Source organism: Mytilus californianus, unplaced genomic scaffold, assembly GCF_021869535.1.
Source record: "Mytilus californianus isolate M0D057914Y unplaced genomic scaffold, xbMytCali1.0.p SCAF_6, whole genome shotgun sequence".
Classification (NCBI taxonomy): domain Eukaryota; kingdom Metazoa; phylum Mollusca; class Bivalvia; order Mytilida; family Mytilidae; genus Mytilus; species Mytilus californianus.
This window is the reverse complement of record NW_026262712.1, coordinates 115,836,344-115,863,951: the sequence shown is the minus strand read 5'-3', so window position 1 is coordinate 115,863,951 and position 27,608 is coordinate 115,836,344. Positions and strand designations below refer to the sequence as shown.

General features: G+C 31.1%; 1 protein-coding gene across 1 annotated transcript; it reads left to right on the top strand.

Annotated features, from left to right (window-relative positions):
- The first annotated feature begins 389 nt into the window (after positions 1–389).
- LOC127705213 (uncharacterized) lies at positions 390–22,284 on the top strand. The gene is made up of 3 exons (XM_052209531.1): positions 390–835; positions 19,867–20,010; positions 21,570–22,284. Exons 1-3 carry the CDS (start codon positions 781–783, stop codon positions 21,782–21,784), a joined length of 414 nt encoding a protein of 137 aa, XP_052065491.1. The 5' UTR covers positions 390–780; the 3' UTR covers positions 21,785–22,284.
- The last annotated feature ends 5,324 nt before the right edge of the window (positions 22,285–27,608 follow it).

Genomic DNA, 27,608 nt, shown 5'->3' with positions numbered 1-27,608 from the left:
AAGGAAGATTCTTCAACGGATCACAGACATGCTTAACCTGCTTGCTGATGTTTTGTGATTTTGATTCGTTAAGTTACTTCGCACATTATTTTCATTGAATATCTCATTTTATTCTTGAATCCATTTCTATTGGTAAATTTTCTCTATTTGAGAAAATAGATAACAACAAAAGTAGTTCCTGAGTTCATGTTTGCCATTACTGTTGATGCTGTTCACAACGATTTAATATGGAATTAATAACATAATTCCTTTTCGGTACATTTTACTTTCAATAAAGCTTTAAAAATCAAGATTTACAATTGTTATTATTGATTGTTATAAGCTGTATTCTGAAATGTAAGAGAATAGTATAAATTGTATAACTGTTGAGATTTCCATTTTATCTGATTTTTATATTTCCTGGGGTCGCAAGTTTCCGCTTGCAGAGGAGAAATCAAATAACATAGCGACAACACAATCATTTAGTATCGTTGCTAGCAACACATAAAGTAGACAGTAATTACATTGGAGAAAATACAGAATCATTAGAAGTGTTGAAGTAGCTAATCTAACGAATAGAATAAATAACACTTAGTTCCTCCAATGTATAGACGTTACTATTGCTTTTCTGTGCTAATCTACCAAATGGAATAAATAAAGGATACTCCTACCACTGCAAAATCTATGATCGTGGCTAAAGAGTGAATGAATAGTTTAATGTGTGTTTTGTCATAGGGATTTCAGGATATCAACTAAATGGTAATGCATTGAAGAACTAGGAGGACAATTTTAAGAAATGAAATGATATTGGACTTTTCACTTCACTTTGGATTAATTGGATTCATGTCTTTAGCAGGTAAGAGCTTTTTCTTTCTTTCTCGTCTACCCCTTTTTCTATGTATCCTCTCTCTCTCTCTCTCTCTCTCTCTCTCTCTCTCTCTTTTTTTTTTTTTTGTTATTTTTAGTGTTAGAGAAAAAAGTAAATAACAAAAATACCGGACTCCAAGGGGAATTCAAAATGGAAAGTCCTTCACAAAATGGCAAATTCAAAAGCACAAACACATCAAACGAACGAAAAACAACTGCCATATTAGAGTTTGCATTTACTTTGTCATTTTACATCTCTCTACGTTAGATATCTTTTTTATTTTAGTATACATCATTAGGAAAAGTATTTTGATCGCCAATAAGACAAATATCCATAATCAAATATATGTTTGCTATATTACAATATTCATCTACCATAAAATGTTCACTAATGTGAGTGTTTTCCAAAACGTACTTAAATGAACATTTATAACTTCAAAAACATGCAACAAAAACGGAGTGCAAAGGAAGTCCCACATGAAAGGACATAAAATGCAAAACACTCATCGCCTCAAAATTTCAGTCAATTTTTAGGAAAATCATGGTTCAAACGATAAGTCTTTCAATTGCGGTTCGCTTGCAACCTATCTTGCATTGTGTTCTTTCTTTTTTCGATGTTTTATTTGTCCAAAACGTGTTGTTAAAAAGCCAGAAAACCACCAATCCTCACAATTTTGTTGCATATGAATTTATACACTACATTTAAAGTTTTCATTTTGATATGTGTATTACAAAATACATATATAAATCAAACACTCATACAGAATATCATTATATTACTTGCAGAACTTGATTAGATAAGAAGCATTCCAAAACTAAACAAGAATTTAAAAAGGGAACCGAAAAATACCAGAGGAACATTCAAAACTCATAAGTCGATGAGAATCTGACAACACCTAGCCAAAAAACCACTAACAGACAAACAAGTTCTCAAAACACTACATAGAAATAAAAATTAGTTGATTTATTCTTGGTTTTTTCTTCAAAAACACTGTTTTAATCATAAGAATATAGTAATTTACCAGTCATTGTATATTAGAGTCATATAACGGTTTTTATGTGCATTGTATTTAGCAAAAAAAACACCAGATTATAAATGGCATGAATAAATCGGTCATTCATCTAAGAAACACAAACTTGCATAATGGTAAAAGAAATAAACCATATGGTCCTTATATTTTGTAAAACGTATCAATGTTATTGTCTGTTTACACAATTATATTTTAACAAAACAAGTCTCAACCTTACAGTAATGTTATTTCAGGAGGGAAAGAATATGTTTTATGTCCTGGCTTTTACGCATAACAATTTATTGAAACATATCTTTAACATCAATTATATATGGTAAAATTACATTTAAGTTAAAGTCGACGTTTGACAAATACAAAATTCATTTTATCGTTCAAATGGGTCAACAAAAATGCACAAAAATGGGAAAAGAAAACAATACAATTTACACATGTAATTAAATTTGAATTAATAAACGCTTAATGTCTGATGTGAAAACCGTTGCGTGAATAACAAAGTATTGTTTGTAATTAGAAAGCTGACGAAAATACAAACATGGTCATAGCAAACTAAAAACTGGGCTCCACGAGCCTCATCAAAAACTATACATACTCTCATGAGTGTTAAACAGTAAAACAAAACTACTGAACTCCAAGGAAAATTCAAAACGAAAAAAGTCCCTTATCAAATGGCAAAATCAAAAGCTCAAACTCATTAAACGAATGAGAAAACAACTGTCGTACTCCTGACTTGGTACAGGCATTTCCTTATGTAGAACATTGTGAATTAAACCTGGTATGACAGTCGCATATAATTCCAGTAAGCCACAAATTGTGTCTTTGAATACGTCTTCTGCTATAGTGTTCCTCTGGCAGCAAGGTTACCATGGAAAAGCAATGGTAACGATGTTTTGATGTGATATATATTGCACAGTGTACAAATTTATTATCTTTTGATGATTCCGGAGCATATAAACTTATGATAGATACATAAATTTATAAATGGCAGAAATAAAACTGGTGAGTGTTAAAATCAATCACAAATACCAGGCAATTCCTAAACTTGTTATATGAAGGTCAACCGTAAATAGTTACGTAGATATCACAGTTTTATTGTGAAATGCCTCTTTTTTGATTCCTACTCCCATTATTAAGGTTTCTATTTGTGATAGGATTAAGTAAAAGATTTGACAAATATTTGATATCTATATACATGTTGCACACAAATTGTTGCGACCGAACTATTCAGTGTATTGATATTTTCAAAATAATATAATCAACTGTGAAATAATGTACAATCCATAAAAGGGTACCAACGATCCATTCCATCGAGGACAGGATAACATGTAGGTACTCCGTCCTGTAACTCAAAATTTTGCTCTTAAGATTATACTAGACAAATTCATTTTAAATTTGTGTTAATGGGCGTCGTTCAATTGATGCATTTGATAAAAGAAAAGTGAGAAGTGTTACTTAAATCCCATATAAATAACTAATCAAAGAAATCGAATATTACAAATTTCTATGCGAGTTGCCGATTATCCCATTAATAATAGAATGCGCGTATCGCATGATTGAATTATCACTGGTTTTCGGTCATGGTATGACAAAATGTTATATTTCAATTCTTTCATTAGATATTTTTTTATTTCATTGACTTAAATGTTCATAAAAAAGAACGGGCAAGAAACAACAATATCTTTTTAATTACGTTCTCAATGCCTTTTGAATTGCTGTATGACGTAAGAGGAGTAAAATGATCGGTTTAATATGACTCAGATATCAGAGTACTCCATTACAACTAATTAAACAAATTTGAATAATCTGTAAAATCTTGATTATTCACTGAGATTAAATTGTGTGAATATCCGCAGCGATTACAAACATTATCTTTCAAGTGGTGTTTTGTTTTGTTTTCATGGTGTTTATTCGTATATCGGTCAGGGTTTTACTTTAATCAAAATTACCGATACAAGTCATGTTGAAAAAAGTATAATAAAAAATATCCACTCTAAGGTAAATTCCAAAAGGAGGAAGAAGTCAATAAAAACTGACAAAATCAAACGCCAAATTCTATCAATCCAACAAAACAAATGGAAAGAAAACTAATGTCATATTCCTGACTTGGTACATTTATTGTTTAACAAATTGGTTGGTTACACCTGGTTTTAAAGCTAGTTGAAGTTCCCAATTGTATGACTGTTGTTTATAATTCCGTTATATTGACAAAATTCGGTGAGCAAACCGAAACAAACATAATAGATTAATATGATGATAATGTGGATCCAGTAGCCATACCTGTGTAAACAAACATCACAACTGACTAAAAAATTCAAACAATGTAGTTGCTCGAAAGTTTGACGAAGACGCCAACAAAACGTTTTTGTAGTTGAAAGTACATACTGTATATCGTATACACTTTCTCGATAAAGTACAAGATAAGTAAAATATCAATACCAGCTAGGTAAACAAAATGAGAGCAACACTGTAAACACCTGTTGCGGCCGAATTGAACACCTGAACCAACCTGCACCAGGATCGATCACGTCAAAAAATCGATAGCTGGATGAATGAATACCGAGTCACGTTAAGAGTCATTCAACCAAAAGGAACATATTAACAGACAAATAAAGGGTAAACTGTAAAGTAAATAAAAAGATTCACAATTTTAGCACCTAGAATATATAGCTCAACACCATGTTGTATTATTTGTGAAGCACCCACTTAATATTGATCTTCAAGGTATTTGTACTTTCCAATGAACTTTTTGAGAAAAAGAAATGAGAGGTTCTTTGACAAAATCCTGGCTCATTCATTTTTCGTTCAAACACCGAGGCAAAAGTCTGAGTAGCACCTGTAAGCTCTTGTACATCGTTTTAGTTGAAAAATTTAATCCATACGCGAGAGAAGTTGATATATTGCAGCTAAGACGAGGAAAATTTATTTACAATTTCAAAATTGAAATCGTCTCGTTTGCCATAGATTCTTGTACTAAGATGACCATTGTAGATTCATTTGAGGTGTGTGTCTAGAAATGAGGCGGACGAGCTTTATCTGTGGTTTCTACAATATCTAGTTCAGGAGGATATATTAATGGGACCGAATAAGGATAATTTGGATTGTTAATGGAAAGAGCATCATCAATATAGTTGTATTTGAATTTAAATGATGTAGCTTCTTCGAGCTTTTTGTTACAAGTGTCTGAAGGAACTCCAACTTAAAAGGTCGGCCATAGTTGGTTCCCATAGGAAAGCCGACAACCGACTGAAAACCTTTTCCTCCAAATGTGTTGTCAATGAGAAACTTCAGCATACTAATCATTTTTTCTTCGGTGTAGCATGTTATATTTGTGGGATCATTTTTCACAAAACATTCCAAATTATTCCCAAAATAATACATTTGAAGCGTGTGGTATTATGTGTCAGGAGAAATTTATTATGGATTGTTTCTTTAAGACGGGCTTTTAATTTGTACATGTAGTATGATGATGTAAAGCGTGGAAAACATGAAGGTTTGGATAGAATTTATTCCAGAGAATGAGAGATTTGAAATTTTCCAGATTTGTTTTTTTTTTAAATGCGGTTCTTTTATATATAACGTGTATAAGTTACTTTCGTAAATCTCGTGTACATAAGTGTCTATTTATACAGGTTTTACTAGCTTAACAAAATTACACAGACATCAGGTTTTATAGGTTCAAAAAGAGTAATCCTCCTGAAAAATTAATTACCTTCTTGACAAATTTACATTTTATATTGACGCTTCTCGGTCAACGATTGGTACTATTTGAAAACCATTTACCCTAGAACCCATGAAGTTAGACAGATTGAAATATTTGGAAACATGTGAAATAATTGAGACTTCAAGTTAATTACGATGGGTAACCCATAATAATTATAAATGGTCCTTATATAATTCTAATTATAAATTATTTCAAAGATGTATAAAATAACAAATTGCAGTGTTATTTGTTCATTATCGTAAAAGTTACCTTGTACACTCCTCTCAATTTGATTAATTTTTAATTTCATATTATAAAATAATGTAAAATTAATCAAATCTTCGTGTAGTTAATGTTTTATTGAAATTTGAAATAAAGTAATTACAAAATAACTACTTGTTAGCTCCTGACTGTTCATTGTAAATCATAACAGTAAATGAAAATCTGCAATAGCACCCATAAAAATTGGTATGTTTCATCTCAAAAACGGAACCAATCATAGTCAGGCCAAGAATTAATAAAAACCAATGCCCATTTTAATAAAAAAAAAACATGTATTTGTGTTTATGTTTTATTACTGAAAAGGGAATGGAATCGATTTCAACATATATTGCTACAAAAAGATTTGATATCAAAATTCATTTTAATAACAGAATAAAGAACAATAAATATGTAGTAGAGGTTTATGCATTTTTTTGTATAATCCAAATAACGACTTACACAACTCTTTAATGATCACAGTTCAATTGAGGCCTGATAAGAATTCTCAACTGCCGACTCCATTCACTTTTAATTATTCAAACGTGTACATGATTGGTTGTCTTTTTAGACTATGATATACTGACGGACTACAGTATTGCAACACATATTTTTAGGATTCTATTTATTAATCATGATTTATCCACATATGTTTGGTATTCATATTTAAACATACTTTTTTCTGATTAGAAAAAAAAATCAAACCCGAGACAATTGGACACATTGGATTATTGACGTCGCACGAAATTATTGAAGTGCTAGATTTGAAACCAATGCACGATTTGCTTGATTTTTTCTTCTTGAATTTTTTTATTATTTGATCCAAACCCCCAATTAAAATCATTAGAACATATTGCCTAGAATAAAAATCTGAATCAGGTCATAAGAATGTTGCAGACATGAATGAGTCAACGTGATTTTGCTGGAGAATTTAATGTCAGAAATTCAAGTTTCATTCATCACACCAACGGTACAATCAGGTTGGAATTCTGAATAACCCGATGAACTGGTAGATATCTCTGTTAATCATTTAGGGGTTGGTTACACGCAGGTCGACGGTGAACAAACCCATAAATAAGGAAACAAACAGATTTTCAGTGCATACAGCATGATTTCAACATTTAACGTGATATAATCTATTAAAACTTTAGATATGACGATTTTATTAAGACGATGAAGTAATGGATGATATTTATGCTTACATAATTTTTGGATTTTACGAGTTTGCATATTTGATAATTAAAACATATAATCCGGTGTTGAGTTTTTAGAATCCGTCAGTGTACTTATACATACCAATATTCAAACCTTTAAAATAGAATGTACAACACATTTTTCCTTTCCTTATTGCTGTCTTCTTTGTAATAATCCATTATCTATACATGTGAATAAATATGTAGTAGTACAACATCATCAATGCACACACAAAGACTTGTCATCTACTCCTAAAACGGTTCTATCTGTGGAAACAAGCTTCATGGTTTATGTGTGATAGTAAATGACGGGACGGGCATAATAGCTTCAAACATTTAAATAAACTATGAAGTGTAAATAATTGCACTATTTTTATCTTCCTAGATTTAACATATAGCACATTCACAGAATGAGCAAAACGAAAAGGCATTTCTTCTTAAATAACTAAAAATGCAAACCTGGATTTGATATATTTTTCTAGAATATATACGTGGAGTACAAAATTAAATTAATACAAGGGCGCAAGTTCCATATCAGGAAGGCACCTCCCAAAACTTCAATAATAATAATAAATTAAACATTCATGTTCGGACAACGTTTCACAACATATTGATAACATGCTAATGTTCAGTTAATATATATGTTAAAGAAACAACACAGATGATACCAACTTTAAATGAAAGGCACTTTAAATACAGGCAACAGTAGTATACCGCTGTTCATTGTCATAAATCGATTAAGCGAAAACAAGTCCGGATCACGAACCACAACCAAGAGAAACACATCATCTATAAGAGAAAAACGACGGAACAACAGAAACACTGAGGTGCAACAAAAACAAACGCCAACATACATAGAAACGGAATATTTGATAACAACTGTCATATTCCTGATTTAGTACAGGACATTTTAAGAAAGAATGGTGGGTTGAATCTGGTTTTATTGCTAGCCAAACCTCCCGCTTATATGGCAATGTTAAAAATATCGCTAAAATGACAACATTACGGTACAGGAACACAATACATGTAAACGCAAGAACACCCAGGACAGAGAAACACATAAATAAATAATATAATAGTGCATTACAACATGTAAACCACAGAATAACAACGGACACCTCCAATGAATCCACGAAAGCACACCAGAACACCAAAAACGAACTATAAACTGTACGTCAAATATAACTGTAATATGAGGCAAGATCATTTAAGACCAATCAGTAAACACACTTGAAAACAAACAACATAAAACAAAAACACTCAAGACGAACCACGAGTAACTCGACTATACTGACAAATAAGACATATGTGAAATGTACCGAAAATACAGAATTGAAGGCATAAGATTATTATATATCATATAACGATTTTGTGCTTTCTCCGAGCAGTTCGATATGTTTTACATTTGTAAATATCTTTTCAAACTATCCAATTGCCAAATTATAGGAATAGCCACGTAAGTAAATGTGAGGTGGAGAGAGGGGATCTATGATATTCTTGAAAATGCCGATTCTAAAAATTTGAAAAACAATGTTGCCAGGAAAAATGAAGAAAAAAAGCTGTATACGTTCATTTTAATTTGGAAAAAAAAATAATCTGCTTTTCCGCCGGAAAAAAAGGTTATGAAACCATAGACAAAAACATATCACCCACTCTTTTATAATGGAATTGATTTGAATTACTTTTCAAGTGACTTGTATTTCTCATATACTGAACGAATTCATTTGTTTGGTTTTTTTTCTGATTATAAGGTTCATCATACGGAATTAATTGAAAAATATGACTGTGTTTAAACCACACAATTTACTCTGTGTAAAATTTAAAAGCATGGCAGGAATTTGAATATTAGATTGAAACAAATTTTACATGTCGGAAAATGTAAAACTAACCTTAATTTTAGATTCATTTTATTCGTAACCACAATAGTCCCAAAAGAAAACAAACAGCGGAATTTCATTTGATATTGTCCACTCATTTATTCAGTTTTCATCATCCATTGCTGGGCAGATATGTATTACCTATCGTTTGTATATTTCAATCGAAATATCTTACTAATAAAATTACATAGGCGAACATCTCAAACGTTTTTAAAACATGTGCGAGAACGAAGTAAAGCAATCGTAAAGACTTTAAAAGTCTGCTATGTTTTGAAATACAAATGCATTAAAATCTAGATCCTGGCATGCATTTCAACTCTACCAAGTGCATATTTCATTGTGTTATACGCCAAAATAAACTTTATATATGAATTAACAATATAAAGACACGAAGCAGATCGTATTGTATCTGTAGTTTCCCCACATTTTGATCAAGGGGAAAGACTCGAATAAAATAGATAGTTTGTTTTAATCTTCCACTGAATATCATCGTTATAGAAAGAAATGAAGTTAAAGAGAAATGCTAACTTCCTTTTCGCTTTTCTTGAGAAAAGGAAAATGCAAATATCTTTTTACATTTCACTTATAGACATTAAAGTTCTTTACATCTGTCTTAAAGTTTTTTATAAGGCAAAATCGCAAGGAAGTTTTTTAAAGTTTTAATACTGTTTCATGTTCAGATAAGAAAAGCATATACTCTAACAGATATTAGGAATTTTGTAAAAACCAATATTTGATAGCACGCACTTATATTTAATAGTTTCAAAGGATCTATGTTTCCCATTGCTTAGTTGAAGATAGATGTGTAGTTTTTATTTTTTTGGGAAGTCGTATCGTGGTAGCTGTTATCAGAGTCAGATATATAATGTTGTGTGAAAGTGCACGTGTTATTTACCATCAAGGAGAGCGGCAGAAGATCCAGTTATGAATGTTCAACCAATAACAAGACACATACAAAAAGTTGTTCGGCCTTCTTAGTGAAATCGCATCTACTGAAATCCAGTTCATATTTATTTACAACTTATTACTAAATCATATTTTTCCTAAACTTAAAATCAGTACAGAAATAAGTGTTCATACCTACAATATGTATATAGCAATACATATTTAGCTGTGGTATCTGTTGCGTTTTTTTTTTATATAGTCGATCCTCCAATTTAATCAGGTTTAATGAACTTCCCCCGTTTTTTGAATTTAGATAAGAGTTTGATATTTTTATGAATACGTTTTTTTCAATTTTTTGGAAAAAAAAAATCAATGATTTTACTGATGAAGAAAATGACCTTTTATCAATGTTTATTATACTGATAAACTGACATGGATCGTCAATGTTTTCTAACTCTCTAACAAACATCATTGTAAAAATGTTAAATTATGGTGTTATTGTCCCTTTGTTATAAGGTTTCTACAGAAACAGCGAAACTTCCAAAAGAATATATGTGTACATGTAAGAATGTAGTAAAGGGTTTAAATATTTTGTGTCAACGAGATCCCTGAATTAATCATTTCCATTGCATAACGTTCCACAGTGGGCTAAATTTTTCTGAATTATAAAAAGCAAATGAATATCATCAAAGTATAGATATTTCGACTGTGAGACGAAAATATATGTACTGAATTTGGCCTTAAACTGTAATCCATAACAACACAGGAAAGGCATAGCTATTAATTGGGAAATTGTTGCCAATATAAATACCTACAACTTACCGATAAATATTTGGCCGAAACCTACGTACAGTGTAGATATTGTCAAGAGAAATATTTACAGTTTTAATTATCTAATGGCAATTTAAGTAATTATATCGACTAGAATTTTTAACCTATTCATCACAAAAAAATAATGTAGATGAGATGCAGGAAATGAGTTTCCAATCAACAAATTTCAAAAAGTACGTTTTACAACCATATTACAAATACTGTGTTTGATAGGATTTTGTGGAAGTGTAGTCTATAAGGCCGAGAAATAAACACTGTATATCTACAATTTCAAAGAGTTTTTACCTTAAAAACAAGTGTTGTTAGTTTCATATTGTTTCGCATATGTTTTATCATATAAATAAATGCTAAGTTGGATTAAGGAAACTAGACACAAACAAGACAAATACATTAAAACTACTGCAACATTGCAAATATCCAAAATAATCTTTCATATATTAAAAACGAATTAAAATGTTTTTTGTCAGATTACCTTATTTTACAAAGGTTTATACACATAAATGAAAGAACATCGGTCTTGAAAGATGATTCGGCCCCACTGTAATAACTTTGTCATAACGATAATATCGTAACATCGATGTTTGGCATGTCACACGTTGAGGGAGCATTATCTCTATATTAATGTTTGACATAACTGACGAATTCTACTGGTTCTTTTTAAAAAAAAATTGGTATATCTTTTTTGTCAAAATTGGGAGTTTTAATTTTTAAACAGTGGAATCATTAAATATATTACTGTGGATTTATTTATTTTTGTAAGTACCAATTATCATGAGTACTTATTTTCGTGCCTTTAGGGACACCTTATTTTCGTTGAAGTCTGATTTTATTATTTTGCCAAAGTTTGCACAAAAGCACATGATAACTTTATATTTTGAATCCAAAGTTTAAAAGTGAAAATTTAAAATGAATACTTCTGATAATGTATTTTGTTTTTAGAAAAACTACCATGTATAATCTTCAGGTTTGTCAATAAGAGGGAACAGCCTATGCTAAATGTAGAAGGTGAATTGAGATTAACAGCAGTTAAATTGTTGTTTGGAATGCTATTTATACAGCATGTGGATACTCAAGACGTTGCGATGTCTTACTCTTTTGTTTTTACTTGATATTGCTATCGTAACTTATAAAGATGGCGACAAGTAACAGAAGTCAAAAGTCAAAGCAATGAAGATGGATCAAAATTACAAAATATGTAAGCGATAGTCAGAAATTTTACAAGGTGTAATGAACTGTTCAATGTTAAGACCTTTATAAAACATATCAAAGATATGAAAACACTGAAAAGTACAGAACATGTGAGATTTCTTAGTAAAACTATGGTCAACCAATATGTCCCCATCGCAATGATTTTTTAAGGCTCTATCATTATGACCATACTACAAAATTAGAATTTAAAGGTATTTTTTCTTCAAGAATCTGACAAAATAAATGATTTTATACGGTTTTACTATTTGATTTTCAATTTTAACTACTAGGAAATATTACAAGCCGTTTTTAAAATATTCACAAATGTCCACTGCGTAAAAGAGGGACGAAAGATACCAGAGGGACAGTCAAACTCATAGATCAAAAACAAACTGACAACGCCATGGCCAAAATAAAAATGTCAAACAGACAAATAATAGTACAGATGACACAACATAGAAAACTAAAGACTAAGCAACCGATATATGTCCCATATGCAACGCTTTGTGTCCACTACGCAACAAATTGTGTCCACTTCGAAACGAAATGTTGGGTAGTGGACCGTTGCGCAGTGGACGAATTTACATGTTGGCAGCCATTATAGTCACACACCGTTTCTCAGATACATGTTTTTTATGATTATTGTCCTAGATTAAACATTCTATTTCATAAACTCCACGTTTTTTTTTCGTTTTTTTTTTTATTTGAGGTCAACATTTCTTACAAAAAGACGTTGCAAAGTGGACAAGTAAAAAAGTACGCTATCAATAGGACTTGCCAATTGTTTCAATGCAGACGAACTATATCATCAGCATCCAAAGATGACCGCCATTTTACTAAATAAAGTTGTATTAGTGGCAAGCTAAAAGAAAGAATACAATTTGAATAAAAGAATGATTATAATTTTGCCAATTATTTGTTGCCGTTGCGAAGTGTACATTTTTTCATGGACGTCACTTAAAAAGTTACTAGCACAAATCTATTTGAATTTATCTAAATATTTTAATATTTTTTGTTATGGTCAGGTGTAGCTCTATGACAAAACATTGAAAAGGGAACAAAAAAGATTGGTAAATTGTATTAAATTTTGAAAATTTGAATAAATTTTGAAAGTGAACAGAGCGTGTTTGCTGTTTTTAAGCGCTTTGGTTTGATATTTTCAGAGAGCCTTACCAGAAAGCGAACAATAAGTGTTGTCGTTGTCTTTAATAAATTCAATTTATAGACTGAGACAAAATATATATATATATGATTTTATCATAATTTAAGCCCTGAACAGAGAAAGTAGACATTTTTTGAAAAATGCCTATATGCTCTTTGGCTAGCTCATTTGGCCTCAACTTTCAAAAAGTAGAAATGTCTCTTATAAGGTAAAAACAAATGCATTTGTAAATGTATAATCATATGGTTAGTCAAATTGGTAAACTTTCTAAAATTATACTATTCTATCTGTAAGTACATCAGTTGCTACATTTGTTAGTACACAATTTAGTTTTTAAGTATATGTTCGAGTTCAGTGCACTTATTATTCAATGTCTATACTTTCGATAAATATCAACAGTGATGATAAGTGATAGTGGTATTATTAGATCGACAAATGTGTGATTTTCCCCTTCATGAATTTTTCAACTTCTCAACCTCCTCTTTTTGTTTAAGTTAGTGGTTTTGACCTTGTGCAAATGTTCCCCTGTGTAACAAAAATTACATTTGGACTATATGTCAAAACAATTACAAATGTCTGAATTCAAAATAGTTTAATGAAAGACGATATAACTAATCAAGCTCGAATATCAGTCGTATAGTCATTACAATGATAGATGTCAGCAGTCGTAGACAGGTTGTCTATCATACAAAATTAAATCAGTTTGAGCGTGGCTTCATTAAGACATCAAAAGAGTGAAAGTGTTCTTCTATGATATTATTGATCGCTATATTGTATTGATTTCTACAGAAATTGATTCATTGGTGTGCGTAAACTGAAGTTAAACATGTGCAGAACACTTTATTGGGAGCGTAACATTTTTCAGAATATCGCTTATTCATAAGCAAAGTCTTAATGCACTTCAACTCCGTTCTTTATTTGTTCTTTTTAACTTATTTAATTCGAGCGTTACTGATGAGTCCTTTGACGACAAAACGCGCGTCTGGCGGTATATAATGAGTTTATTCACATAACTGTTAAGATTTTACCAAAAACCATCCTTTTACAAGTAATATCATTTGTATTGTTGAAGTTTCTGTTAATTAGCATAGTAAGTGTTATGAAAAATACGTTACGTTGATATTGTACTGTTGGAAGTATATACTAGTAATATATTCATGTAACAATTGCAAAAACGGGGATTATTAAGGACAAGTTAACCGAAAACATTGTTCCTTTTATCGAATACTCCCAATTCTGCCAATATTTTGGACATCCTATTTCGAGTAGCCGCGGGGGTGCTGCTAAAATATAATGGCAAACATTATTGCACCTGAAAAAAACTCAGTAATATAACTAATGAGTGTTTTGCATTTCTATTGGAGGTCGCTACGAAATTATGTTCACAAGACAAGTTTTATTACAAGTTTATTATTGTACAAAATCGAAGTTTGTAGCCTACAATTTATTGCGTGCGTTTATTATTGCGATTTTTAAAAATGGATAAAAATGCGAGATTCAGTATTGCGATTTGAGGAAAATCTGCATACAGATATATGAATCAGATATCAGATTACGAGTTGTACGATGGATTTACTTTCCGTATAGACAGAACACTTAAGTCAGGGGTTAATTCATAGAGATGCATCGTATATAATTGCAAAGGTATATCACCGGATTCCCATTCTCCTCCAAGTCTTTGGGCATCCAGCAGTATCCAAGCGTACTACGTATTTTTTTAGCATGTTACAACGTGTGAAATTAGTACTTTTAATCTTTAGATTTACTATTTTTCTGCATTTTTATCTGTATATTGTTCCAGGATTAAGTGCGTGTGCGTAATAAAACAGACTTATCCTGCTCGAAAATAATAGTTAAATAAAAAGATAAGTATAATGTACCTTATACCTTATTTACCTGAGTTTATTTCTAAAATATGCGCGCAAATGTTAGCAAAAGCTGTGCGCAAACGTAACGATTTTTGCGCACACATGTAATGGTGATGAGCGCAAGTGTAAAATTGGAAACTACATTCCTCTTTTTCATCTGACACAAGCATGATGGGGAAAGGTTGATGCTTTTGGCTGTATATAAATGTATTAATGTTTTGTGTTTTTTTATATTAAATGATTTTGTTATGTTATGTTGAGAAAGCGCAAATGTCCTATTGAAAAAGCGCAAATGTCCTTTTTTAAAAAGTGCAAATTTCCTAAACATTTAAGCGCAAATGTCCATTAAAAAGTGCAAGTGTCCAATCAAAAAGCGCAATCGTCCCGCGCCGGACCAGCCTTAATAATCAGAAAACAATATTTCTTTTACCAATTGATATATCTTCAGGTTGCATTTCTGTAAATATTGACAATGCAATTTTCCATAGGAACTCCTTTTACGGCTAAAACTGCACCACTTTTACTATGAAGTTTTGAAAAAAATCATATCCTAGAATGGAAAGTTCATATGCACTACAATTTTTTTCAACGGTCAAAATATAGGGCTGTGCGGCATATTTTCAACGTTTATATGCCCCGAACTTCTAAGAGTTTAAACTAACACTAAATTTCTTAACTATCCCTACCTTGACTGTAGGATTACCACATATTTCAATATAAACAATATGCATATGTATATTTACTGGTAACATTCCCAAGTTATGTCTCTACGAGATGAAACATAGAGATCATAACTGGGAACCAGTATGTAAACAAAATTAATTATCTATGAATATTCTATTCCCAAAAGGGGCGTGGTTTCAGAAACAGCTTTATTTACAAAGTGCAACCTATACAAACATTTATTCCAATAGAAAACTCTCTAAAAACACTTTTTCTCACATTAATACTTATTTATCAGAATTATAGCCTTAAAGAAATTACTGCATAAACTCTAAGTTTTCTTTAACTGTACATTTTATACCTCCTCCCCTGTTTCAATTTTTTTAAAGAATTTGAAAACAAGACTTTAATTATTGCCATCTTACCCTATTTGCATGTTTTCTGACATGAAATGCCTAGAACCTGTTTAAAACTGTTCTGATAACATATCAAAAGCATTTCAGAATACTGTAAACGTAATGTTTAGCAGTTAATCATTCCAAAATTCAAGATTAAATTAAGTATCCAATCCTGCCTGTGTCTCCAGTCCTCATTTTACTGTATGCCTATTTGTCAATGAAAGTTCACAATTTCTGCCTCAAATGGTCAGTTTAGAATTCTTGTCACAACAGTATCGTCTCTAACCATATATCTGACATAATTTAACTAATATATGAGCTAGAAGTGTTAAAACAAAGCCATATTAGCAATAGTTGTATGCATGCAGATACCAGTCTGATGTATAAATTCACTTAAAATTTTATAGGAATAACTGCTAACATCTGATTTTTGCATAACTTCCAAGCACAGTTATTGTTTTCTGTATAAAGACCTTTAAAATCATAAAATCATAGCATTTACAAATTAAATTATTTGTTTTATGACCCAGGGGGTAGGCAATTTTCTCTGTTTTTTGCCCCTGGGGCCTCAAATTTCCTTAATTATTCTGGTGTTTCTAGCAATATGGAGTAATAAGTACATATTCAGGATAGAACACACTATTGTAAGTTTTGTTGAGATATTTTTGTATTTCTAGCTTGTATTTTTTATGCCGCAGTGACAAAAAGGCAGATTTAGGCGTTACGGCTTACTTTTGGGTTATCGACAGGACAAAAACACCCCACCTATAATATTCAGGAAGGATCTATGAGTTTCAATGACTGCGGAGAGTATATATAAGCACTTCTAAACAATTTAACTTACAAATATGCATATATTATGAATTTATTTTGCATTCAGGGCTTTAAGTAAAACTATGCATACTGTAAACTGTGAGTTTATTCGTTAAAATCTGTGAGATAAACCAAATTTGGATAAATTCTGTATGTTCTCTTTTTTTCACCCAATATAAGTTGCATTTCTGTAAATATTGACAATGCAATTTCCCATAGGAACTCCTTTTACGGCTAAAACTGTACCACTTTTACTATGAAGTTTTGAAAAAAATCATATCCTAGAATGGAAAGTTCATATGCACTACAATTTTTTTTTACAAAATAGGGCTGTGTGGCATATTTTCAACATTTACATGCCCTGAACTTCTAAGAGTTTAAACTAACACTAAATTTCTTAACTATCACTTCCTTGACTGTAGGATTACCACATATTTCAATGGAAACAATATGCATATGTATATTTACTGGTAACATTCCCAAGTTATGTCTCTATGAGATGAAACATAGAGATCATAACTGGGAACCAGTATGTTAACAAAATTAATTATCTATGAATATTCTAGGCGTGTTTTGAGAAACAGCTGTATTTATAAAGTGCAACTTTCAACTTTCAACTAGTTGAAACGTGTAATTATTTTAATAAGAATGGACGTTAATGCTTTCATTTTTTTCACTTTCTTTAAATTCAACACTCTTCATGCAAAGTTATTAAAATAACTAAAAACGTGTCTCGATAAGTAGATCTTCAAGAAAAAATGACCTTCAGGAGCGTTAATTTTTGAAAAAGTAAAAGTATATATGTATCTGTAATGCTTCATGCATCCGCCTTGAAATATATGCATGTGTACGTTTTTTTGTTTTTTGTTTTTTTGTATTTTGTATAAGGAATGTTACCTACAGTTATAAGGAGTATCGTTCATGCGTACAATGTATGACAATATTGACTACTTTATTGTTTTTTTCATGGCTGCGCTGACATAAACTAATCAAAGTACTGAAGAACTGAACATCGGATGTGCGCAAGTTCTGATGGATGGTCTCAGAAAAAAAAAATCATATCTCTATACCTGAAAGTTAGGTTAAGGTATATATATATATAATTTATTCTGAGACAAATGTGGGTGATGAATAAATAACAGAGAATTTAACCTCACCGTAATAGTTATTACATTGTAGTAATATAACAATTTGTTATCAGTATAATCTGGTTTGTTGTTAACAGTTATATATTATATTAATATTTGTATAACAGTTATATATATAGCAGATCATCCCTCGATATATTCTTCCGCATGCGTTAACAAATTTTCGGTATTCATGATTTGTTACTGATATATATATTTCTCACGACAAAACATTTTCATATCATTTATGTTCTTAAAAACTATTTTCAGGAGTATTCATGGAAGAGGTGAATTTATAACATACGTCATTGTACCAACTTAGTGGGGAAATTACCAATCAACATACCTCGCGATCGATTGTGCATGATGCCCAGCTTGAACTGTAATTTAGCCGATTAGGTGCTATTCTCAATCTTAAATTTGTATAAGAAATCAAAACTTATGAAGGACAGAACATAGGACTGGCATTGCTATAAGGCACCTAGTCGCTTTGGTATTATAAGATAATCAGATCCAATGGCATTGAACGATTATAGCCCTATTCTCAAACAAAACAGAACCGGAATGAGTCATGCAAATCCAATATTTACTATACCAATAAAAAATATACATTACCATATAATTAAATAATGAGTTGAACATTTTCGTAGCATCAGATCTTTCACGACCTTCAGAAAGCAGTACACGATCTTTTACGATCCAAAAAATCATATTTTTGTAAATATGACAATTTTTTTCAACATTTCTGTTTATTCTAACACAAAACAACTGTAAGAACCATTTGAATCATTAAAATGGAATGACATTTTTCAAAGAAAATTTGGTTAGTCATTCAAATTAGGAAAAAAATCTTGTTTCTTTTCATATTTTATGTCATTGAAATGTCGGGGAGCAATCTACCTTTTGTAGTTTTGTAAGAACGGTTTACTTTTAAACCTTGATCTTTCTCAGATACTGATCATTATGTTGAACCATTTTGACAGACAGTTTTATTTTTTTGTAAATTTGTCCGTATAATTCATTATGTTAGATTAGTAATTGACCTTGCATATGTATTCTCGATAAGATTGAATTCACGATCCTATACCTGAGCCTTCACGATCAAATCGTAATACTTGACCACCGTTAGTTATTCTTTCACGATCTTTTTTCTCGATATACCGAATGAAACCCGTGTATTAGGAATATTCAAATACATACATACTATACAATTTCCAAGCATCCGGTCCTGATATCGTGAGATAGTTTAACTTTTTATCGAAGTATTTATACAAAATGATTACTGTTTTTTGAACATCGGTAAACTACTGTTGCGTTTTATTCATCAGCATAGGTAGTTACAACAGCAGAAAGTGCACTGCAAAATTCAGTTGCTGAGTTTTTAATTTTCTAAAAGAAAAAATGTATATGAATGTCATTTATCTAGAGCATGCTAAGCGTTAAAATGTTTCCAGATACTTAGTTTTATCTGCACTCAGAGTAAATTTTGAGGTGAAAATGCAGCCATTTTAGCCAAAGGGTCCACATATACCTTTATATATTCTTACAAAATATGATAATTATTTTTTATCAATTTAATATATTTGCCATATAAAAAGACACTTCATGAAGGATGTCTTGCGCATTACTTGACACATGAGGCGACTTGCATCGTAATGTAAATCACCACGGAACACTCTTTATTTACTATTCCTTATTTTGTTTGTACAAACATGAGCAACACGACGGTCGCCACATGTGGAGCAGGATCTGCCTACCCTTCCGGAGCAAATGTGATCACACCTGGCTTTAGGTGTGGTTCGTGTTGCTCAGTTGTATGTTTACTATGTTGAGTTTTGTGTACTGTTGTTTGTCTGTTTGTCTTTATCGTTTTTAGCCATGGTGTTGTCAGTTTTTTTTCTACTTATGAGTTTGAATGTCCCTTTAGTATCTTTCGCCTCTCTTTTAGAATAAAACATACAGTAACATAACAACTAGGTGTTTTTATAAAACAAAAAACTGTTTTGATAATGATTCACATTGTTTTCAGTTTCAGTGGCTGGATTGAAGTGTTTTAACTGTGAAAACCACGTTAACCCTGCCTGTGGGGTTTATTTCAAGGCATATCAGTTCAAAGCCGATCAATGTCCGGGAACAGATGTAAAATGTGCCTTGCAACGACAAACTGACAAAGGTAATATATAAAAGTTGCTTATTTCAAACTACCGACAAATGAAGCAATAATAATTCAGACAATCTATTACAATCTTTTTTTAATAGATATCATATGCAAAAATTGCTTTAACATACGTCTGTTGCTAATATATACGTTTCAATGCAAAGATGACAAATAACATGAATAACGCTATTTTGACTGTTTGAAATGTGTTTTGCTATACTGAAATTATAATTGCTTGAAACAAATACGTTGAACAAAGGTAAAACAAATACTGGTATCTGGCAGACTTATATTGATACAATGTTGGTTGAAAGTTTATGTTGTATAATTTCAATGGTCTAAAAGTGGCCATGTCAAACTCCCTTTCTTGTCGACATATATAAATTACGTGGAAGCTTAATTAATCGTTAGGAGATCAATTGTAAAAAATAATATATTGGTCAATTATGTCACGAATTCGTCACTTAAAATTGATAAAAAACGTTTTAATCGCTACAAAACAAAAAACCTGTTTACAAGTAATGAAAACACTTCCAAAATTTGTACAATAATTTGCATCATTTCTACCAGTGAGAAATCAAGTAACGGTTTCATCCTGTGTCTATGAAATTAAATTGAAGTCAAAATGTAAATTACATACAAATCAATAGTCCTTATACGGGAATCCATGCATTATCATATTAAATTGTCTTGTTTTTCTACATGGTATATCAAAGCCCTATCATCGTTCCAGGTTTAGTGAATAAAGATCTGTAGAAATTTACATTCTACATGGACAATTTGAAATACCATTGTACAATAAATATATGACCATCCATTTATTAATATACAATTTTAAATACCATTGTACAATAAATTTATGACCATCCATTTATTAAACAAAATGATATATAAATCTGAAATGCTAAGATGAGAAAAGAAAACTGTTGATGAACATAATGAAAGCAAACAAAAACTAAATCAAAATTCAATGTTATACACTACGAGGTGTTAAATATTTTTGATAAATAAGTATCTGCAATTGAATGTATTTTTATTTACCGAAAAGTCACTGAATTCCACGGCAAAAGTAATTTATCGATGTTTAAATCTCATAAATCATGCAGCATGTGCCTGAAGATACAATCTAGGTTCAACACAAAAATGAGGGGATAGCATGAACTCATAAAGGGGTGAGATTGATGCCTTGACAAAATAAGCGTCTCTTGCTATGTATGCATCATCTTCTTCACCTGTTTTGTAAGAAGCACACTCGACAAGTTACTCAGCCTTCCAGTGGTATCATCTGTTTCAGACGCATATGTATTCAATCTCTCAATTTACAGGTATTTATAAGTTGGGGCAGATATTGAATGTGAACCATCTTTCTTTTAAGATGTATCGACGAGTATTTCATATATATCAAGTCTATCATTTTGATATAATTTCTGATTGAAGGCAAGCTTAAGATATTGAACTTGTAGAATACTTGGAGGAACTGATATGTCTTGTATATATAACTTGACTATTAGATTGTAAATTTCCGAAAGTAAAGAATGTGATTGTTTGTATATAACACTTATTATCATTTTTAGACGGATGGATAGGAATTGTCCGTGTATGTTATCAGCATGGATCTTTGCCAGGAATAAATGAAACTAATGGATGCAAAAATTGGACTAATGATATGATGGGATATACAGCCTATTACTGTTTTTGTGATACAGATTATTGCAATTCTTCATTAATCAACTCAGGTTTAGTAAAAGTTGTCATGGTTTTAATGTTGATGATATGGATAGTCAGCTAACTGCCAAACGCATAGGGTATTTGATAGTTACATCTTGGAAATGCCTTTTTCTCCGGAATACTTATTGAACGTTAGTCTCTAAATACCTAGTAATCTATCTAGAACAATACATTATACCAAAAACGACACTTTCTGAAATACTGTCAGATTTTTTCGTGACCTCATCTTGGTATGAATGTTGCACAAATTGATCACTCATATGTTTAAACATGAATTGTTATCTTTTGATAATTGAAATTGTCAATGAATGGAAATCTGTCATGTTTTAATCTTATCTGTCTCATATGTAACGTATTCTATATAAAAAAAGGGTATACAAGAGGGATAAAGAATTTATTACTTTTGACATTTTATTTATTCATTTCGATTGACGTATGAACATTATATTGTGTCTTATACTGTCACTTGCTTACCTCGGATGATCGACACACACCAAATGCTGATCATTGTAATGGTTTTACTTTTTTTTTTACTACAATAAAGCTGACACGTATTCTACATTTGAAATTGTCATCTGAAATAAGCGTGCAATGTCAATGCTTATGACCGAATAAACCTGATTAAACTTTGCTCAGGTAAGCTCATAACCTAAAGTGTGAGTTGTCTATATACATTACGAGTGTATGAATTGCAACTTTAGATACTTCTACAGAACGATTTCGTGAAGGTCAACTTTGCCCTAAGGAGATAGATGTTTTAGTTAAATTACGTAAACTAATATTTTACAATCGCTATTTTGTCTATATATTGTCCATTTAAGTAATATAAGGCTGAAATTGTATAACTGAAGCGCTGATTAATTGGCAACCTTGTAGAATAAAGGTAATACCGAGCCAGGATTAGAAATCAAATGATACTGATACATATTTTGGTAAAAACGATGAATTTTATTTCAATCCTTCAAAGAGACCAAATGACGAAAATGACGAAGATGTAAGCCACGACATGGCTTTAAAAAATGAACAAACCCCATACCGTATTACTCATCAATAAAAGGCGCTAACATGACAAAATGTAAAACAATTAAAACGAAAAGATTAAAACGTAGCTTGATTTATCACTACAAAAGTCTAAAAGTCTGAAAAGACCAGTTTTTGTCTTAATTTGCATGAACTTTTACTCGACATTCTCCAAAAGTATGACTTGTGTCTTAATTTTTCTTGACAAATTCTCATTTATATTAAATTTGTATGAAATTTACTCGACATATTCTCGACATTCTGAATATGGTCTTAAAATTTCTTGACAAATTCTTGACATTTGAATACTGTCTTGAAATGTCTCGACATATTCTCGACATTCTTAATTTTTTTTCAGTATGGCTTGACATATTCTGAACATTTTGAATCGTGTCTTAAATTTACTTGACAGTTCTGAGTTTTACAAATCATGACCAATATTCATGATAAAACTTTAATCTTTATTTCTCTTTATATGATATACTGTTGTTTCAAGTTACACTTCTTTACAACAAAAATAAAAGTTGGGCATGTAAAATAATTGAAAATTTGGGTATATACATATTTTTACAAATGCAAATATGGCTATGAAATCTAAAGTATAAAATAATTCAAATGTGGGTGTGTTGATATAAAACAACTTCAATGTGGGTTTTTAAATAACTACAAATTTTGATTCCTAAATCTTATAAATTAAATGATTCAAACCAATCATACTGTAGACATATTTCATTCTACATTCATAATATTCAATGTTGATATGGTAAATAATTATTATACCAAAATGTGGTTTATATAAATAGCAAATTATGATGATATACAAATCATTCATTTAACAGAAGAAAAAATTGTGTAATGTCATCTGTTGGAATATATTAGGTATTACACATGGACAGGATGTTCCCCATAAAATTAAGGTGTTCCACACCCCAGAGTACACGCAACTGTCAAATAGAAGTTATTGCTTTACCTGTAATCAGCCATACAACTTATCAGTTGACCGACCATGCCACTTCAATTTAAAAAGTTTGTTGATAGATGAAAATGAAGATCATCATTTTGATGAAAAAATTTTTAATTGAAATGGATTTTCTTCATCAAAATTATGAAGTTAATTATTTTAACATAAAAACAAATTGAATAATTCTTAAAGATTAAAAGAAAATTATTATCTACTCCAGGAATAATAAAAAAAATGTATTTATAATGGGTCCCATCAATGATTTCTATAGAAATAAAAATGAATAAGGTTTTTGAATCAAGATGGGAACAAATTCTTTGACCTAAACGAAAGCCCCCTCCCCCCCCCCCCCCCCCCCCCCCCTCTTTTTTTAGCCACACAAACCCAAAAGATGAATTGTGGGGTCCAAAAGAGATACAAGACACCTATTTTAGTAAATAGTATTTGAGTATTTGACTGGCAGTTTTGCGAACGGCAAAAATCTAAATGCTGTGTGTCAATACCTTCGACTTATATTCCAAGTGAAAACAATTACTTAAATGTTTAATAAAAATAAATCAAAATTAAACTACATGGGGATTATTCAGGTTATTCCAACTTAGTTGCACCAAAAGGGTATCTTACTATACCAAATTAATCCTTGATTCTTCAAAGTTTAGTTTAGCCATAATAAAAAGGAGTGTATAACAGCAATAGAATGTCATAAACAGTGCAGAATAAGTCTGTTCACATTTCAGGCGAAATTTATACTGTTGAGATAGTGTCAAGACATATTTAAGACTGTCAAGAATGTGTCGAGACATATTCAGACAATATTTAAAAAGAATATGTCAAGACAGATCGAGACAAATTTAAGACAGTCAAGAATTGGTCTAGACTCTTATCAGATGATACAGGAAGTGTCGAGAAATTTTAAGACAATGTTCATACTGTCAAGACACTTGTCAAGAAAAATCAAGAACCTTATTAGACAAATTCATACTATGTCAAGAATTTTTAAAACTTATTCAGACAAATTAAGAATGTCGAGTAAAAATTCATGCAAATTCAGACAAAAACTGGTCTTTTCAGACTTTTTGACTTTTGTAGTGTATGTACCAAAATATTGAAACGAAAGGCAAACATAATAAGCCAATTACAACAAATAAATTTCAAGCTCCAGATTTTAAACATTAACATATAGAATGTGGTGAGGTAGATCATGTTTGCAAGCGTTAGAGTCATGTTTTAACTATAATCTGAAAACTTTGAATATGAGAGGTGCTTGCGGAATTTTCTGCATTAGATGCACTTATTACCTGACATTTCTATGATTGAATAGTAAATGTCATACCACTGAGAGGTTTAGCTAGCTATAAAACTAGTTTAACCCTCTATTTTCGCTGGAAAAAGTCTGTACCAAGTCGGCAAAATGACAGTTGTTTTCAATTGGTTGATAGTGTCTAATGTTTGATTTTTACGAGTTTTCTGGATTCCCCCAGATCTAACTTACCTTGCAGTTTGGTTGTTTTGTTAATAAAAGAGAGACGGAGGATACCAAGGGGACATTTAAACTCATACGTCGATAATAAACTGACAGCGCCTTGGCTAAAAAAGAAAAAGACAAACAGACACACAACAGTACACAAAACAACAAAGAAACCCCAAAAAGAGAGCACACAAACAGAAATGGACGTCACACTAAACTCTGAAATATACAAATGAAATTTTTTTTTTCAAAACATACAAGACTAACAAAGGCCAGAGGTTCCCGACGTGGGACATGCACAAAATTGCGGAAGGGTTAAACATGTTTTGTGAGATCTCAACCCTCCCCTATACCTCTAGCCAATGTGGAATAAACACCAAACGCACAGTAACTCAGTTTACAAGAAGTCCGAATCCGATGTTAGAATAGGTTACAGAAGAAACTAAGCAAAATGACAATGATCAACATAAGTTAACAAAGGACTGCTAGCAGTTACTGACATGCCAGCTTAAACAACATTGCTTATTTGTATAAAAAAAACGTAGATTCTTTATTTCCGATTTTAGTCAAATTTCAATATGGAACAAAAATGTATTTTACTGCATATTAACATCAAAATACCTAAGACTATAAATGTTCTATGATGATATAAGACTTAAGGCCTAACGAAAAAAAGCAAACACAAATCTTTATATCAGTAGCAATTGTTTTATATTTCTTAACTGTATGCCAAGTTCTAAATCATATTGAGTGTAAGTCCTTTTTTGATGCGTTATTCTTCGTTGTTTTAGTGGAATTAGGTCAACGAGTGTCTGTCTGTCGATATATTTTTTTTTATTACTTTTACTCACAAAACATGTGTTACATATGAAGCAACACATCAATATGTAATGTTCTTAGCGATATTGTTATGTCTAATACATTTTTCAAAAATTATGAGCAGCTTTTATAGTTAATAAAGGGTTAGTGTGTGCAGTACGTACGGTTGTTGTTGTTATTGCTGTACATTTTCTTCAAAGAAAATCTACTGCACGCATAAAATACGGAGACAACATTACAATAAAAATAATTAACCGATTGATTTTAACTTGATGTATTAAATTGTTATGTGGCAATTTCATCATTGAAGAGTAGCAAATCTCGAAGTTAATGAGGTTTGTCATCTCTTTTGAATGGATAGAGAGACATGAAAACACTTTTATTTGCCACGACAGTTCACAGCGAATCTCGGTTAATTAAAAAAAAGAACCTTTTAACTGTAAGTATGAATGTGGAAAGTTATAAATTAGATTTAACGTAGCTCTGCCATAAACAAACAATATGGCCGAAAAACATGGCTATTTATTAATCAGTTGTACTTTTAGAAGAATGTGTTAAGCTGTGTTATACCCCGATGACGATAGAAAGGTTATATTAACCAGTTTGTGCGTCCGTATGTTCGTCCGATCTGTAGCAATTTGGTACTAGTTATGTAGACGAGACACATGTCTGGCATACAACATTATTATATCTTTGATGAGTTAGTTTCTAATGAGGTAGTAGTCATAGCAACTTCAAACGTATATTTTCTCATATTAATATTTTGGGGTTACGGTTGTTAAGCATGAATTTGTTGTCACATCAACTTGGCGCATATTACACATGTTCGTTATGGTATGAAAAATTGAAAGTCTATAAAACCTGACAAAACCAAACGCTCGATTATATCAAACAACAAAACAAATGGAGAAAAAAAACTAAAAACTGTCATATTTCTGAATTGGTACAGACACTTTCCGAAGAAAATGATAAGTTAAACCTAGTTTTATAGCTATCTTAAGATCCAACTCGCATGATAAAATTGTTGATATTTCCGTAATATTTCCACAATTGTATGAGCAACCCAAACGAACATAGTTGGTTTTTAAAAGTGACAATAATTGGGATCAAGCAGCCAAAATTGACTAAACTTTCATCATAGATATATAACAAAACTGATTTTTAAACATTTCAACCAAACATACATCTACAGGATTGTATTTTACGTCTTATTTTACACCAAATATGCATTAGACGACAACGTGCAAACTGAAATGTAGTTTATTTCTAAGGAAAAATTATTTGGCAAAAAACAAAATTAATAGTGGCGAAAAAATATTGTGCTTATACTTTGATTTTTCTAAGAAACAAAGAAATTGCAGTAACAAAGTTTTGCCATTTCTTCAAAAACAAATGTCGGCAGGTGTGATATCAGGAGAATCGCCACAAAAGTGAATATTTGATTATTTAATTGACATTAAACTACAAGTACTTTTTTCTCATTGTTGAAGGCCGTATGGTTGCCTATAATAGCTTACATCCACTTTATTTGAACTTAGGTGGATAGTTGTCTCATTGGCAATTATACCTCATCTCCTTATTTTTATATTATAATAATATTATGTAAGAATTGACATA